General features: G+C 43.5%; 1 protein-coding gene across 4 annotated transcripts in view; it reads right to left on the bottom strand.

Annotated features, from left to right (window-relative positions):
- cacna2d3a (calcium channel, voltage-dependent, alpha 2/delta subunit 3a) overlaps window positions 1-15,473 on the bottom strand; it is a 108,159-nt gene that overhangs the window by 34,317 nt on the left and 58,369 nt on the right. For all 4 annotated transcript variants that reach the window (XM_063884449.1, XM_063884458.1, XM_063884467.1 and 1 more), the window contains 3 exons: window positions 14,854-14,967; window positions 9,614-9,692; window positions 3,991-4,124 (listed from right to left, as the gene is read on the bottom strand). In XM_063884449.1, coding sequence (XP_063740519.1) covers window positions 3,991-4,124; window positions 9,614-9,692; window positions 14,854-14,967 — 327 coding nt within the window. The remainder of the gene's footprint in view (window positions 1-3,990; window positions 4,125-9,613; window positions 9,693-14,853; window positions 14,968-15,473) is intronic.

Raw genomic sequence — 15,473 nt, 5'->3', positions numbered from 1 at the left:
CTTTTAGACTTAGATATTAGGTCCCACCATAGTACTTTTTCTCAGAGAAATGCCCTATTAAACCAATCCTCTTAACTGAACATTACACACTTCCTGCTCACTCTCCTTCCTCAGGGGCTCAACCCCCATCTACCTCCAGTAATAATAGGTAATGACAGGAAACTGCTAGCATCCATTCTCTCTCCCTTAGACACTGAGGAAAAAGGAATTGGTGACCTGAGCTCAGACAGCTGGTAATAGCAATTCAGTACGCAGGATTGGACATCAAAGAGAGAGCAAAGCACACCTAAGTACAGCTGCGGTAACAATGGTCAGCCTTGCTGCTGTAGAACCAGATCGATAAAAGGACAGGGAAAATGAGAAGAGCCTTCATCTAAAAATACAAAATCTATTTCCAAGCTCTAGTCTATTGGATCGTATATCAAGGGTCTGCAAAGGTATGGACTGACAGTTACCCTTTCACATTTTAACATTTTGTAATCTAGTGCAAATCGAGCATTTTTTTATATTTAGTACATGTTTTTGTTAAAATCAGGCTTGCCCAGATGCTCTGGGAAATGGCATACTGTAATTAAGCAGATAACAAGAGTTGCATGGGGCAGCCAGTTATTACATCTGTTGGACTCAAAGCCAGCAGCACAACTAGAGAAGATCCTCACTTAGCCTACCCAAAGGAGAGGAGACCTTTAAACCTGTGCTTCATTTTCCCAACCCGTGACAGGAAAAAGGCACCTCCTTGAACCCTATGAGTGAGTGTTCTCCAAAACGACCGTGCCCCAAGTCCCGGAGGGAGTGCACTGCATCTGAAATTTGACATATCATACATAACCAGCAACCTCTAATGCAAGGTCAAAACTCAAGACACATTTGGTCCAAATCTGCATCATCATTTCCTTCGCGGCTTCATCTGTATCAGTCAGAGCAAAGGATGTCTGTATGTCCTTTCCCCTACTGTGGGTCAGAGTATGAAAAAAGATCTCTCTGGGCTCTGATACACTCGCTCTCCACTGACACAAATTCCCACACATACCCTCACACTCCTCAGAGGACTCAGATACACACACCCTGTTCCGTGTTTGCCGTTTTATAGTACACCTACAATATAGGTTGCTGTGACAAATTATGTTTTGGGGAACGAGGTGACCCTTGTTTCCTTGGAGACTGTGGTTTAATGATGTTGTGTGTGTAAGCCCTGGAGCAAAAGGCCCCTGTAGGAAAGCAACGCGTACCCAAAGGGGAGCAAAGCTGGCATGGACCGCCACAACTATGAAAGCTTGTGTTTGCTTCAATCACTCTTGAGTGAGTATGTATCCATCCGTCCTGGAATATGGATAGCCTACTACTTAAATTTGTCATCAAACGGTAATCAACAGTTGCAGCTTTACCAAGTATCAATCTTTTCTCATCCCCATGTCTTTCTTTACATCTTCCAGGTTCTCCTCACAAGTTTCACTTGATATATTTTACATTGTTTTTCTCACCCTCCCTACACTTGTCCTCAAATATCTCCCCCCCGACACATTCCCTCACCCCCACCTCCCTCCCATCATCCCTGAGCTCCAGTGTCAGTTCATCCGACAGAGTGGGAAACAAAGCCAAATGAGCCAGAGAATGATGGATGAAGCTAGTGAGACGAAGGAAAGGAGGGAAAGAGAGGGAGGGGTACATGAGAGGAGGGGGGAGCACAGGTGGGGGGGAAAGAGCTGGGGAGGCGCGAAGAGAAACAGAGGAAGAAAGGGGAAAGGCTAGAAATATTATTGGGTCGCACAGAGAGGGATGGAGAAGGGAGGAAAAAGATAGGACGAAGGGTACATCTGGAAAGATGATACACATCAGCCCTGAAACATAGATACCAGATGCTCATGACTTTCCCAACAGTGAGCCAATCCCAGGAGTTCTGCTAACTCCTTATCAGACACTATCACTACGCAGGGTGTGTGTGTCTTTCTGTCACTGTGTGTTTTACTTTGTGTTGCACACCCAGGCCGGAGCTGTGCTGGGATGATTACATGCAAAAAACGTATTGCAGTGCAGACTCTTTGCTAATCCCAATTATCATGTCTGACAATGTGATATCTATTTCCGTCTTCTGCTGAGCCGCCTCCATGTCAATAAGCATGGATCTATCACACTAACAGTACTATGTCAGACATATGGCCTGCCAGCTGTCTAATGGGACTGCTCTGTGCTCAGCTCATGCCGACAGTGGGGCAGAGCACCATTCTGATTCACCCTCATCACTGTTATGATTATAGAGCTGCTTATCTCAACCCACATATGTTTCATAAAAAACGAGAAAATAAAACACTGAAAACGATAAAAGCCGTTGGAACAGATCATCCCACCCAATCATTATAGGCTATTGGATTTTTACCCACAAGATAACGAAACAGATTATTCTGGAGAATTCCACCCAAACAAATAACACAGGAAATCTTGTATTCACACCAAAATCACACAGGCACAAGAGCAGAAACGTGGCCTCACATTTACACAAATGGTCACAATGCCAGCCCCGGAGACACTGGCAAAGCACGGCCAACACAGCATCACCAATGATGAATGAGTGTGAGCGTGTGCTCAGACATGTGCGTGTGCTTGATCAGACGTGCAGAAGAGAGCGATCAACTGAACCTTTGACAACCACGATGCATGGTTTGAATCAGGAGGTTGAGGAGTGACATACGACACTGACACACAAGAAAATGCCATGGGTCAGTATGGTAGTTAGTTCACCCAAATTATGCCGTCATCTCAAAGAGATCAGAGACCAAAACGCACATGCACATGAAATGCCCATGAACACACACCAGGCCTCAACACATCACAATACAGCGATGACCTCAAATCAGATTTGTTTTACCTTTTGAGCTTGGGGGAGCTAAAAAGAACAGATCAAGGAGGAGGGGAGGAGAGAAAGGGTCGTCAGTTTGTGCATAAGTGTTAAAAAGTGCAGGTTCCACTGAAAGGAGTGCCAGCATCGGTGGGTGTGTAAAATCCACTGGCATTGACTTTGACTGGAACTTTAAAAACAGTGACTGTGTCAAGAGGAGATTTTTATGGCTGGGAGGGTCACAGCAGAGGACACAACACTTAAGCTGTTAGTGTTGAGTCAGTGTGGGTGAATGCACTGACTGTGATACATAGATGGGGATAATGAGGGCAAAGAGAAGGAAATAAGCAGAGACCAACAGAAAAAGGTAAAAGGAATATGAAGAGGATCGCCGAGAAAACGAATCCATTTTCATGCAGTGTTGATAGCCTGTGCGTTTTTCTGCTAGAGGGCACTTGCCTTTGTCTCCTTACATTTTTGGAGCTCTCTCTCACAATCCATTCAGAAATAGTGGAGGACAAATGACTGCAATTCACTCTTTATAGCAAAGGACAATAACTAATAAAAGAATCATTGTGCAAGCATGAAAACTCCAGTGTGTGCATATTATCTTTTAGCATAGGATCCTATTGTAGGGCATCATTCTTTGGGCTGTTATAGCAATTATAAAGGAAACTATGAGGCATGAAGAGGGGATTTAGCAATGATTTAGCATATGATTATATGAGTTTAAATAGTACAGTGGAAATAAGCAACATGTGTTAAGTCAGCGCATGAGTGAAATCACTGACTAACTCACCAATGTGCCCAAGTATGTAACATACTCACGCTACACAACTCCCAAACACACACAGGAGGCTCATTGACTTAATAGTTCCATCTGCTGCTCACACACACTTTCAAACATTTAGTCTGAGACGTACACAGGCAAAACAGTGTCAGGCCTCCACTTTCAGTTTATCACTACTATCCTCCTTTGGATTATATAACTCATCCATCTTGATCATACAAATGTACTTTTGTGTGCATTTTTTGAAAAGGTTGAAATCTGTCAATCAATCAAAGATTATTCTGTGCTCACAACGCAGTGGGTGGGTGTGAGGTACGCAGGGACTGTTGGAACTGGTACCATGTGAGAGATGGCATGATCCACTCACAGTGTTGTCGATGTAAGCCTCAGTCCACACCGTGTCGTGTTCCCGGTCGATCACCTTGGGCCGACTCAGCACATGGAGATACTCCATCACATTCTCTTGTACGTCTGCCAATGTTGAAATCTGAGTGAAGTAGCCTATTGGGCAGAAAGAGGAAGAGGAAATGATGATGATGATGATGATGAAGAATAAAACTGAGATACTTGCAAACAAGGAAGGGTGAACAGGTTTAATCTCCTGACACACTTTGCCGCGCTGAAACAGGGATTATAGGTACAGTCTCTTTGGCTCCAAAAAAGAGCAGCAAGTTTCAACTTCAATATCAGCTTAACTATATAATCTTTTTCCAAGCTATCACTCATATTGTATTTACCGCGATACCAAAGCAGAGGAACTGTCATGATCCTTGTTTCGTGTCTGTCATGTGTGTTGTGTTTTTTATTTTGAAATGTTTTCCCTGTTGTTTCATGTTAAGCTTCACTTACTGTCTGTGTTTCCCTCCTGTGCCTGATTGCGTCATTGTGTTCACCTGTTGCCCCTGTGTTTCTGCTCCCCCTTCCAGCTGTCTCTCGTCTTGTGATTACCCTTGTGTATTTAGTCCCTGTTTCCCTTTTGTCTGTTGTTCGGTCGTCAGCATTTCTTCCCTGATCTTGTCCAAGATACCTGCCTGTTCCTGAAGTGTTTTTCATGTCCTGTGTTCCCCTTGCTTCGTGTTTTCGTCAACAGCTTTTGAATAAAGCTCGCTTTTTGTTTGGACCCTTACCTGCTTCCCCTTAATTTACTGCACTTGGGTCCTGTTTCCCCAACCCTGACAGAACGACCGAACCCGATATGGATCCAGCAGTACTTTTTGAGGATTCTATTGTGGAGTATTCATACCACATTTTATGTATTTATGGAGAGTGGAGGAGAGCAGGTTCTAAAGAGGCTCAGGATGCAGCTCTTCTTCGTGCACGCCGGGAATTGGCAGATAAGCCATGGTTAGAGAGCTGACTGCCGGACTATTTAAGGACATTTGTCAATTCCCCAGAAAGCCTGCACCCTTTCCTTAAACCTCGTGTCACAGCATTGATGCTTCCTGCAGCCAAGCCTCCTGCAGCCAATCCTCCTGCAGCCAAGCCTCCTGCAACCAAACCTTCTGCAGTCACACTTCCGGCTCAAGTTTTGGCCCTAGCAGCCGCATTCCCGGCTGCAGTTCCGGCCCTAGCAGCCATGTTTCCAGGCCAAGCCCTGGCCGCCATGCTCCCAGCTGCAGTTCGGCCCACTCCAGCTACTCCTGTCCTGTCGGCGGCCCGGCCGACTCCAGCACCGCCTGCTGTCCTGTCGGCAGCCAGGCCGACTCCAGCCTCCGCTATCCTGTCGGCGGCCCGGCCGACTCCACCCACGCCTGTCAACTCTTCACCCCGTCAAGTCGGTGGTCCTTCCAACACCTGTTCCGTTGGTGGTCCCACCAATCCATGTCCCTGTCCAGTCGGGGCCCCGCCGACTCAAGCTCATGTCCCGCCGACTCTAGTTCATGTCCCATCAGTGGTGCTGCCGGCCCCTGCACCTGCCTCTTCGGGGGTCCCGCCGACACCAGTACCAACTGGGTTCCCGCCAAAGCCATCTCCTGCCTCTTCGAGGGTCCCACAGACACCAGTGCCAACTGGGGTCCCAACGACAACAGCTCATGTCCCGTCGGGGGTCCCGACGAATGGTGCTCCTGTCTCCTCGGTGGCCCTGCTGCTGCCTCCTGCTCCAGGTGCTCCTTACTTTCCTCCAGAGGCGTTTCTCGCTGCCCTCCGGAGCTATTCCGCTGTCCTCCAGGCCGTCCTCCGGAGCTGTCTCGGCGTCCTCCGGAGCTGTCTCGCCGCCTTCCAGGCTGCCCTCCGGAGCTGTCTCGCCACCTTCCAGGCCGTCCTCTGGAACTGTCTCGCAGCCCTCCGGAGCTATTCCACTGTCCTCCAGGTCGTCCTCCAGAGTTCCCTCGCCATGGTCTACGCCCTTGCCTCCACCCTTACCTCCGCCCCTGTCTCCGCCCATGTCTCCGGCCTCCGGAGTTCCCTTGCCACAAGCCCTGTCCATGCTCTGTCTCATCCTCTGCCTTGCCCGTGGGCCATCCGCCCGAGACACCCTCCTCGTCCTCTGCCTTGCTCCCGGGCCATCTCCTGCCTCTTCGTGGGTCCCGCAGACCCCAGTACCAACTGGGGTCCCGCCGACCACTGTTCATGTCCCGTCGGGGGTCCCGCCGACTGGTGCTCCTGTCTCCTCGGTGGCCCTGCCGCCTCCTGCTCCAGGTGCTCCTTACTTTCCTCCAGAGGCGTCTCGCCGTCCTTCAGCCCGTCGTCCAGAGGAGTCTCGCCGTCCTCCAGCTCCAGCCCGTCGTCCAGAGGCATCTCGCCGTCCTTCAGCCCGTGGTCCAGAGGCGTCTCGCCGTCCTCCAGCCCGTCCTCCAGCCTGAGTTGTCTCGTTGCCTTCCAGGCCGTCCTCCGCAGGCCGTCCTCTTGCTTCGTGTTTTCATCAACAGCTTTTGAATAAAGCTCGCTTTTTGTTTGGACCCTTACCTGCTTCGCCTTGATTTATTGCACTTGGGTCCTGTTTCCCCAACCCTGACAGGAACTACATCTGGATACAGTACAGTAGGCAGCAGTATTTATTTGATGAAGCAGACACACACCTGGATGCATGTATGTGTACTAACTGAAGAAATCCCTCCAGTCATGAACGAGTGAAAGCGAACCAGCATGGGTTTGTGAATTGGTAAGTGGTATGTAAATCTAATGGAAAAACTCAGTTAAACCGAATGCAATGACATTCCCTACTGCTGGTAATGCCGCCATTATGATGCTAATGTGAATTTGCAGGAGGGAATATATTTTATCTTTGCAGGGGGGTATATTTGAAGAGAAGAAGAGAGGGGAGAAGAAGTGACACAAAAATAAGGGAAAAGAGAAGACAACCACATTTCCACACATCCATAAAAGCAGCAAACTGCCTCCATCACAATGAGGCAGCCATGGAGAAAATCATAGCTGGAGGAAATGCATTTTAGGGTCATTGTTCCCAGCAAAGACCTTTGCTCCACAGGGAGAAAAAAAGTCTACATATCTTACACAGATCTATGAAAGCTACCGTGTGTCCCAGCAAAAGGATTGTACTTATCACTGATAATCAAATATTGTATCTACAACCACATGAAGAAATTATAAAATGTCATTTTGTACACAAAAACTGGAAGCATTAAAAGCCACCTGAATACTGCAATGAGTATAGCAACCAGAATAAACCCGCTCTTGAACTTGACCTGGAAGTGAACCATGTCAGATTCATCCTTTTCATCCTTCAGAAACATTCTGATCCAGCTATTATTCCAGCAGACAGTAAAATGACAACACGCAAGTACAGACTCACATCAAACACAAAGCAAGCTGCCTCAGTCTATCCACATCGTTCATCACAGTGGTGAGTGAAGAATGAGCGCTCCCTCTGGAAGGCTGAGGGCATCCTTCAGACTGAGCCACCGGGGCCAGTGAGAGGGGCCGGGGGAGAAGAAATTAATCCTACTGGCTTGCAATGACATGGTACACCTGTCGTACACAGAGGACAGGACATCCACCACATGCGCTAGGCAGGATGACGGTTTTAATATATTTTTGAAAGACCTTATTTTGAGTGTAATGTAAGCAAAAATACACAACAAGGTCTCGTAATGCAAGAAAATAATAGATGGGGTGGCGATAGAGAATGGCTTGATGTGAGGCATTACAAATACCTGGATAACCTTACATAAACCTACAGTATATGTGACATTTATTTCAAAACCATGGGCATTAAAGAGAGAAAAACTCCGCACTGATTGTAATTCCACATTATCACATTTATGTCAAAAACGTGGGTATATATGTGTCTGCCTGATTTAAAAGTCATGTTAAAGCTGAAATCTGTGGAAGAATATTTTGTAATTATAAGCATACAAGTAGGACAATGCGGCCTACCATAGTCCCAGTTAGTTAGTGCCTCTCATACATGGATGCTGGTAACAATAGCAAGCCTTCACAAGGGCTTATTATGTATGTTCTGTGCCAGTAAAGACAACATATGGGCTTGCTGATAACTGTGCTATATTCAGGGCTGGCTAAAAGTGCGTAATGATATTGTGTTTAACCGTGCTACTTCCCAAAGAAAGACTTATAAAGACTGCAATGTCCGCCTAGATTTTAAGTGTATGTTTGAAATGTGCATGTTAGAATATGAATTGATACACAAAACAAAAAATAATACTTTATTTTGTCATCTCCATTAGTGTCCCCTGTCACAAGTTGCCAAATGTCATTATTGATTGGTTGTCAGTCCCAAGAGGACATATCTTTTGCACTTTGATGGAAGACACAGGCAAAGTAATAATAGAGGAAGAAGAGCGGAGAGTGGAGTGTTGCTGAAGGTGAAACATTTTTTGGACAATGAATGATAAACTTCCCCTTAAGTCTTATAAGGATTCTATTTGTTGCTATTTGGTAACTCAAATGAAATCAAACCAACCTTTTGTTTAAACAAGAAGAGGATCAGACTGAACCTGCGTCGAGTGAGAAACACAGCAGGGAAAATGTGGAGAGGCAGGATACAATTAAGGCAAGACCTGCATCGTTTTCTTGTTGATTAGCATCCATGCATTTCTCATGTTATGTATAACACATCTATATGTTAGTAGCTGGTAGATCTGAAAGGCTTGGCGCTTGACATTTGGCATTTCCATCAACTCAAAACTAATTTTTGTCTGGTCCAAAGCCATAGGGAGAGATTTTGAAATCAGACACAGCCTTCGGTGACAAGGCTGACGGTGTTAACACTTTACATCACTTTCACCTTTAAAACAATCCAAAGACATAAAACCACATTGTCTGCAGTAGTATGAATAGAGATGCTGTGCCCAGGGAGCAGAGCGAAAGCAATTCTGCGCAGTTCCTACAGGCTGAAGAGGATGTCACTGTCACAAATCTGAATCATCATGTGACATACACACACGCACTTCTGTAGTACGGCACACACACACAAGTCTCATCATCACCACAAACACCCTCAAACCGACTGGTTGTGTTCTCTGATATCACATCCAAGCTTAACTGTGTATGCCCTGTCCTCTTATATTACACACATGCACACACACGCACACATACACAGCAAAAAACACATGCACCCCCCTTGTGTGACCCATGGCTTGCTCTTCTTATCTACAGCAGCCTGAGGAAATGGAGCCAGACTGTCTCTGTCACCCACCTCCAAGCTAAATATAGAAACCTGAAGGAAAGTGCTCTACACACCGAGACAACCATGACCACACAAAGCGACTGGAAAGTGGTGTATCGTCAAGATAGTGAGGAATTTAGGCTTAGAGGAATATGTAATGTGACATTTCTTGTTGGTGCAACTGGAACTGCTGCCTGCTTACGACTGATGAGCACTGACAAACACATGTCTGTGACTACACGCTCGCACACAGACACATATGACAAACACACTGAACTAATTCTGAGCTCCTAATGTATTCACTTTCGCTTGGCTAAAAGCCTCATGCAGCAACCTTCTTTTGCAAAAACAGATTATAAGTAGAAAAAAAGCAGAGGTCTATGCATGTGTTATAAGATCCCACCTTTGTTAGCACAGGCCATCCATTTCAGATTATCTGCGAAGGCTGACTCTCGACCAATCAGGTATGGGAATATGCGGACCTGCAGAGAGAACGAAGATAGCGTCCGTCAGTCATTTTAATCGCATTTTGATAGGGCCCACCACACCACCATATAGAAGATAACACTGTCTGAGCCCGGCAGAAGGCTCATTCTTTATCTTGTAGTGAGTAGCAGGCCCTTTCTCTTTGTTTAATAGAGTCCATTATGGACTCATAGAAGAAGATTTCTATTATATTTTAGTTAACGTTTAAATAATTCCTACAAAGTTTTATCAACTAGGGAAACTAAGCAATCAAGGATTAACAGATACAGGTTTCAAAACAAGATAAGTGCATGAAGAATCTGCAATTCTAATTAATGCAAATGGTTCAACACAAAGTCAATATTTTGAGTTTCAAAAGTCAATCCAGAGTCTTCTAAACTCTCTGCTGCCAAACCAATTTTTGCCTGACTGTGTTTGGCAAAAAAGTTGGCTGTAACAGCAGGTGTGTGTGTGTGTGTGTGTGTGTGTGTGTGTGTGTGTGTGTGTGTGTGTGTGTGTGTGTGTGTGTGTGTGTGTGTGTGTGTGTGTGTGTGTGTGTGTGTGTGTGTGTGTGTATGCTGTGTGAGAACATGTTGCCAGATTGGACCAGATGCAAGCCTCTGGGGGCACAGCTGCCATAGCTCCAATGCCTGCATTTTTCACAGCCTCCCTTCACCCTGACTGCATGTGGCTGTGTGTGTGTGTGTGTGTGTGTGTGTGTGTGTGTGTGTGTGTGTGTGCGCGCTTGTGTGCGCGCGTGTGTGCGTGTGTGTGTGTGTGTGTGCATGTGTGTCTTTTTCTTTTCTTTTTGGATACTGCTCCCAACAGAAGGGCCTGAAAATTGCAAAAACATAATTTGTGTCTAAATAGCAATACCGCATAAATCATGTGATTTAATTGTCACTTCAGTGCGTAATATTTAAACTCCTTATATATTCAATAGTGGACATAAGATATAAACCATAGTTCCTTTTTTATAGGATGCATATTTTTTTCCCTTTTATCAACTGAAATAAGTTTGACTGAGTAAGAACAGTTGTCTCAAAGCAACCTTCATCTAGATCATAATCATTCTATATTCATAATAACTTGTGTAATTTTATGTTTGTAATTATGTTTTTTTCTTCACTGGTAGCCAAGACAGAGATCAAACTACAGCCGGCAGGTTATTAAATATGAAAGAGGTTTACAGCTGAGCTAAGTAAGCTGAAGTTAAAATCTAGTTGGGGCTCGAGTCACAGCATGCAATCTTCATCCCACTTGACTGCACAAAGTTTACATAGGCAGGAATAAAAATACACATGCTTGCAAGAATACAAATGCACAGACGTACACATCTGTGTATCCATGCATACACAGACACCATGAAAAAGTATATTTGTTCAGGCTCCTACATTATATATTCAGCACTTTACCCAATAAGTTATTCATTTATTCTCCAGTGAAAACATTTACAAAAACGTTTGCAAATGTTTTAAGTCTGTAAGTACTTTTGTTCGGTGTATTTAGACACCATGAAGGAATGAATGTCCGTAACTGTGTGTTTAATATATATTAAAAAATATATAGATTGTAATAGTGGCTAATTGTTCTTATGTCAATGGTCTAATGCAAAACAATCTAGGACCAGACAGGGCCTACTGTTTGTTAAAAAACAAACCATAAAAGGTACAAAGGAATGATTCCTGAGAAGTAATTGTTTGGTTTATATACAGGCACTGTCCGCTTAGACTGATGGATGAGTCGGAGTACTTTATGAATTATTCTTGGATTTTGGTGTTGGATTTTATAGATATTGATATGGAGAAATATAATGCTCATTCCTAATGTTGAAAGAAAATGTAAATGCATGTAAAAGTCGAGAAGCATTTTCATTTAAAGTGTTTACTAAAGTGGTGCGTAAACAAGGCATTCAAGCTATAGAACTTTATGAAATTACAAGACTCTGATAACTTGTGCTGCACTTTCTTAAAATAGCAGCTGATCATTTTTTCGTTCACACATCTTTTAAATCTGTGTTTTTGCTTTAATGAAACTCCTTATCTTAAAGTCTGCTTTTGTTCTACTATTACTAAAAGCAGGTGACCCATGACTTGGAAATTATTACAAGTCCAAATTGATCAGTTTTAAAAAAGATTCAAGAATGAATCGTATTTTAATCACGCTCTAAGTTTGAACTATATTAATATTTTATCTGAAAATCAATCTAATATTTTCAGACAGAGCAGTGTGTGCTTTATGTAATAGATATACAGTATTGTTATTATTAAAGGACATACTTTGCCTCTCACCAAGTCTAAGACTGTTGAGTGAGAGTGATAGAGTGCTTGCTTCAGAGCTTGGCTGCTAGCCCTACTCGTGATGCACCTGGTGTCTCTTGGTTGTGAGTCCCTCTCTCTACCTGGCCCGCTTAGGAGTCTCCAAGCTAGTAAGCCCTTCACGATTGGGACAACAGAAACAATGCCGGCAAAGTACGGGCAATGGGACTTTATGATGCACTGTGAATTGGTGCTGTTAGATAAAGTATGGGCAGTGCACAAAGGAATGTGCACCAGCAGGTAGAGGCAAGGTTGTTTTCCAGCCCAGCATATCAATCTCTGAGGCAGAGGTAAATACAGTACATGTAGCCCACCTTCACCTTCAAGGTCAGTCCATATTGGTGAGGACACACTCTATGAAAAATCTTTCAAAGGTTGCCAGGTTTGGCGAGCTTCCCCTTCCTCTGCAAGATAGCCCCCAGTTGTGGTTATGGATAAATAACTCCCCTCAATCAGTGCAGGCCTGTGAAGGGATTTGGGTGCAATGGCAACCATCTAAAATGCATTTGACTCAAATGTTTTGCCATATTTCCCAAAATATTTTATAAAAACAATAACGAAGAACTGCCATTAAACCATATTAACAAATTGTTTTTAATGGAAATTGTCTCGCAAACTTTGCTAGGCTACGCTCTCCTTGGCTGAAGACATGTGGTGTCACTACAAACGGGATCAGGGGACCACCACTATATTCTAATCATTGGTGTCCAGATGTTCCTATCATATTACTCACCGCTTTAAAAGAGCTGGGACACCCAATCTACCACCATTTATTATTGCCTTTTTGAGGGAGGGGCACCACATGAGGGTGCTGCTCAGTCAAAATTCCACTTAAATGTACTTTGTTCCTGATCTTTACTGCAGGCTGTCTGATATCATTTTACTGTAAAATATCGGACCTCCTCTCACAGTAGCTTGATAAGGGGGTGTATTGGTGTATTTTTATTTGCAAGGAACTGGCTGGGTATGATTTTATATGGCCACCTTTTAAGATGTGGACAACTCGAAATAGCCTTTTGGTCACCCTATATGTAATTGGTGCTCTTTGAATGAATATTTTCTGCCTGTTTGTAGCATTGGTGTTTTCTTTTCACTCTGCTTAAATATTCTGTACTGTTCTGCAATGCAAAACGATAACCTGAAATGTCAAGTGTGACCAAGTGAGACCAGCTTTCAACTGACATGGAAACACTCAAGCAAAACATATTTGATCAAATGACGACTCAACACAACTCCATCTAAAATATGTAAGCTTCATGTCGGCATTGGGTTGTATGTATGTCTAATACTTTTATCCTTTGTTTTAACTTAGTTATTTTGATTGGTAACACACACAAACTTTTAGTTAGATTAAAAGAACAACTAGTTTAAATGAAATAAATGCTTGTTTGGAGAGCAAAATAAATATACTCTTCTTCTCTTCTATTATACATCTACTAAAGGTGCTTATCTGATGACAGTATCTCTCTGAAACTATCACTGGTGTAACTTGAAAGAATATCTCATTACGGAATATGTTTCAAGTTCTACCGAGGTTTTTTTTCAGAACATATTATTTTTCCCTGAAATACTTTCTTTATGATGTTTTTCTTTTGTTTGTAGTAATAAATGCCATCTGCATGCAGATATTCAGTAACAGTTTTTGTAAAGCATGCCTATATTCTCAGTGTGATGCTATACAGTGGTGAGGCTATAAGGGTGTTTGTAAGAAAACCATTAAAAACCAGCAGCGGGGAGAGAGAGAGACTGGAGAGAGTGACAGAGACCGAAGACTTCCATTATCAGCGGGGCTTCTTCTAAATGGAACTATCTAGCAGCCTTGTCCCCTCTCCGCTCACTGCTGTTCAGCCTTGAGGCGGGAGTGAGGTTGGAGGGGGGTGCAAGCATTTTCAACAGCATACACACACAAATACATGACAATACAAGTGCAGCCTTTATGGTAACACATTGGCACCCATATTAACGCAAGAACATACGCTAACAGAATGAAGATTACAATGAAATAATAATGTGTTAAAAGGCTCACATCAGACAATGGAAGGTCATATGCATGTAAACACAATGTGTGTTTTGCGTGTGTGCATCTACCGTTGCCTTAAGCAGGGCACTTCAATCCTCAACCAATTAACGGTGAACACCCTGTAGGCTTTCTTTTAGAATGGAGAATGACCTAAGAATAACCCTTTTTCTTCCCTCCATCTCCTGACTCTCTCTCCCACCATTTCATTCAATGGCCTGTCAGAAGAGCACCCCAATTACCTTGCAGGACAGCAGAGAGACAGCTCAGTCCTCAGAGACAGGGCCATATTTAACTCTGTCTTAAAGGTCTCTGAAAGAACCCCATACTGGGTTAGCTCAATACCTTCTGCTCTTAAAAGTTGGTCGAACAACTCAGAAAAATACTAATACTTGGCCAAAAAAAGACAACAAATAAATGGTAAACACTGATCCTGCTTTCCTTTCTCTCAGTCGTTTTGGTCAGATTTAGTGCGTAATATCTCTCAAGGAACTGTAGTTCTGATGCAGTTAGAATAATTGTTAATAATTTGTTATCAATGTGATAACCATGTAAACCTTAAATATTTTACTCTCGGTATCCCTTTAAATTGTGTCAAATGGATCTACTTTCTAATTCCACATCTTCTGACGGACAGCCCTCACCAGTTTTAAAAGTCATTCATAGCCACAGGAGGGCATAAGTACACTGCTCTCCCTTGTACATCGTCCGTCCGTTGTAAGAACAGGATGCAGGTTCATAAAGTTGTGATCAAGAGGAAACTAAGCTGAACTCACTTTGTTTTAGTAGTGGAACCAATTATACAATAATGTGATGCGCACGTTTATGTGCTTAATACATTACCTTTCTGTCTGGCCAGTTGTACTTGGCAAAGATGGCATCATATGTGTCCACTGCCCCATCCGTCACCAACATAATGGCCTGGCTACACTCACTCCCCCTTCCAGTCTCGTTGAACTGAAACAGAGATAGAGATGGTGATGAAGAGCGAAAGCAAGATAGAGAGGAACATTAACATAGGTGGTCAAAAAACGAAATACATATTTAATGTCATGTGTCCTAACTTTTTTAATAAAAGCTAATGGAATAATAACACGTCTTTCACGCTTATTATTATACTATACACTTGTTTCAAAGGATGGATGTTTCAGAAATATAAGCGTTTACAAGGTAAATGCATGTGTGTTTGTGTGTATGTGTGTTGGATTTATTGGTTGTTCATAATGAGTTGTCAAACCAGTAACCCGACTCATCAAGTGCCTTGTTTACTTGATTTTTCAATGATTCTGTTGATTACACTATTAATTACAGTGCGCTAATTAATTTTGTGCATGACACCTTCTCTATTCTGTGTGTGTGGATGTGTGGATGTGTGTGTGTGTGTGTGTGTGTGTGTGTGTGTGTGTGTGTGTGTGTGTGTGTGTGTGTGTGTGTGTGTGTGTGTGTGTGTGTGTGTGTGTGTG

Source organism: Eleginops maclovinus, chromosome 1 (assembly GCF_036324505.1).
Source record: "Eleginops maclovinus isolate JMC-PN-2008 ecotype Puerto Natales chromosome 1, JC_Emac_rtc_rv5, whole genome shotgun sequence".
In the NCBI taxonomy this organism is placed as follows: domain Eukaryota; kingdom Metazoa; phylum Chordata; class Actinopteri; order Perciformes; family Eleginopidae; genus Eleginops; species Eleginops maclovinus.
The sequence above is the reverse complement of the archived record's forward strand: the minus strand, read 5'-3'. Positions and strand labels throughout refer to the sequence as shown.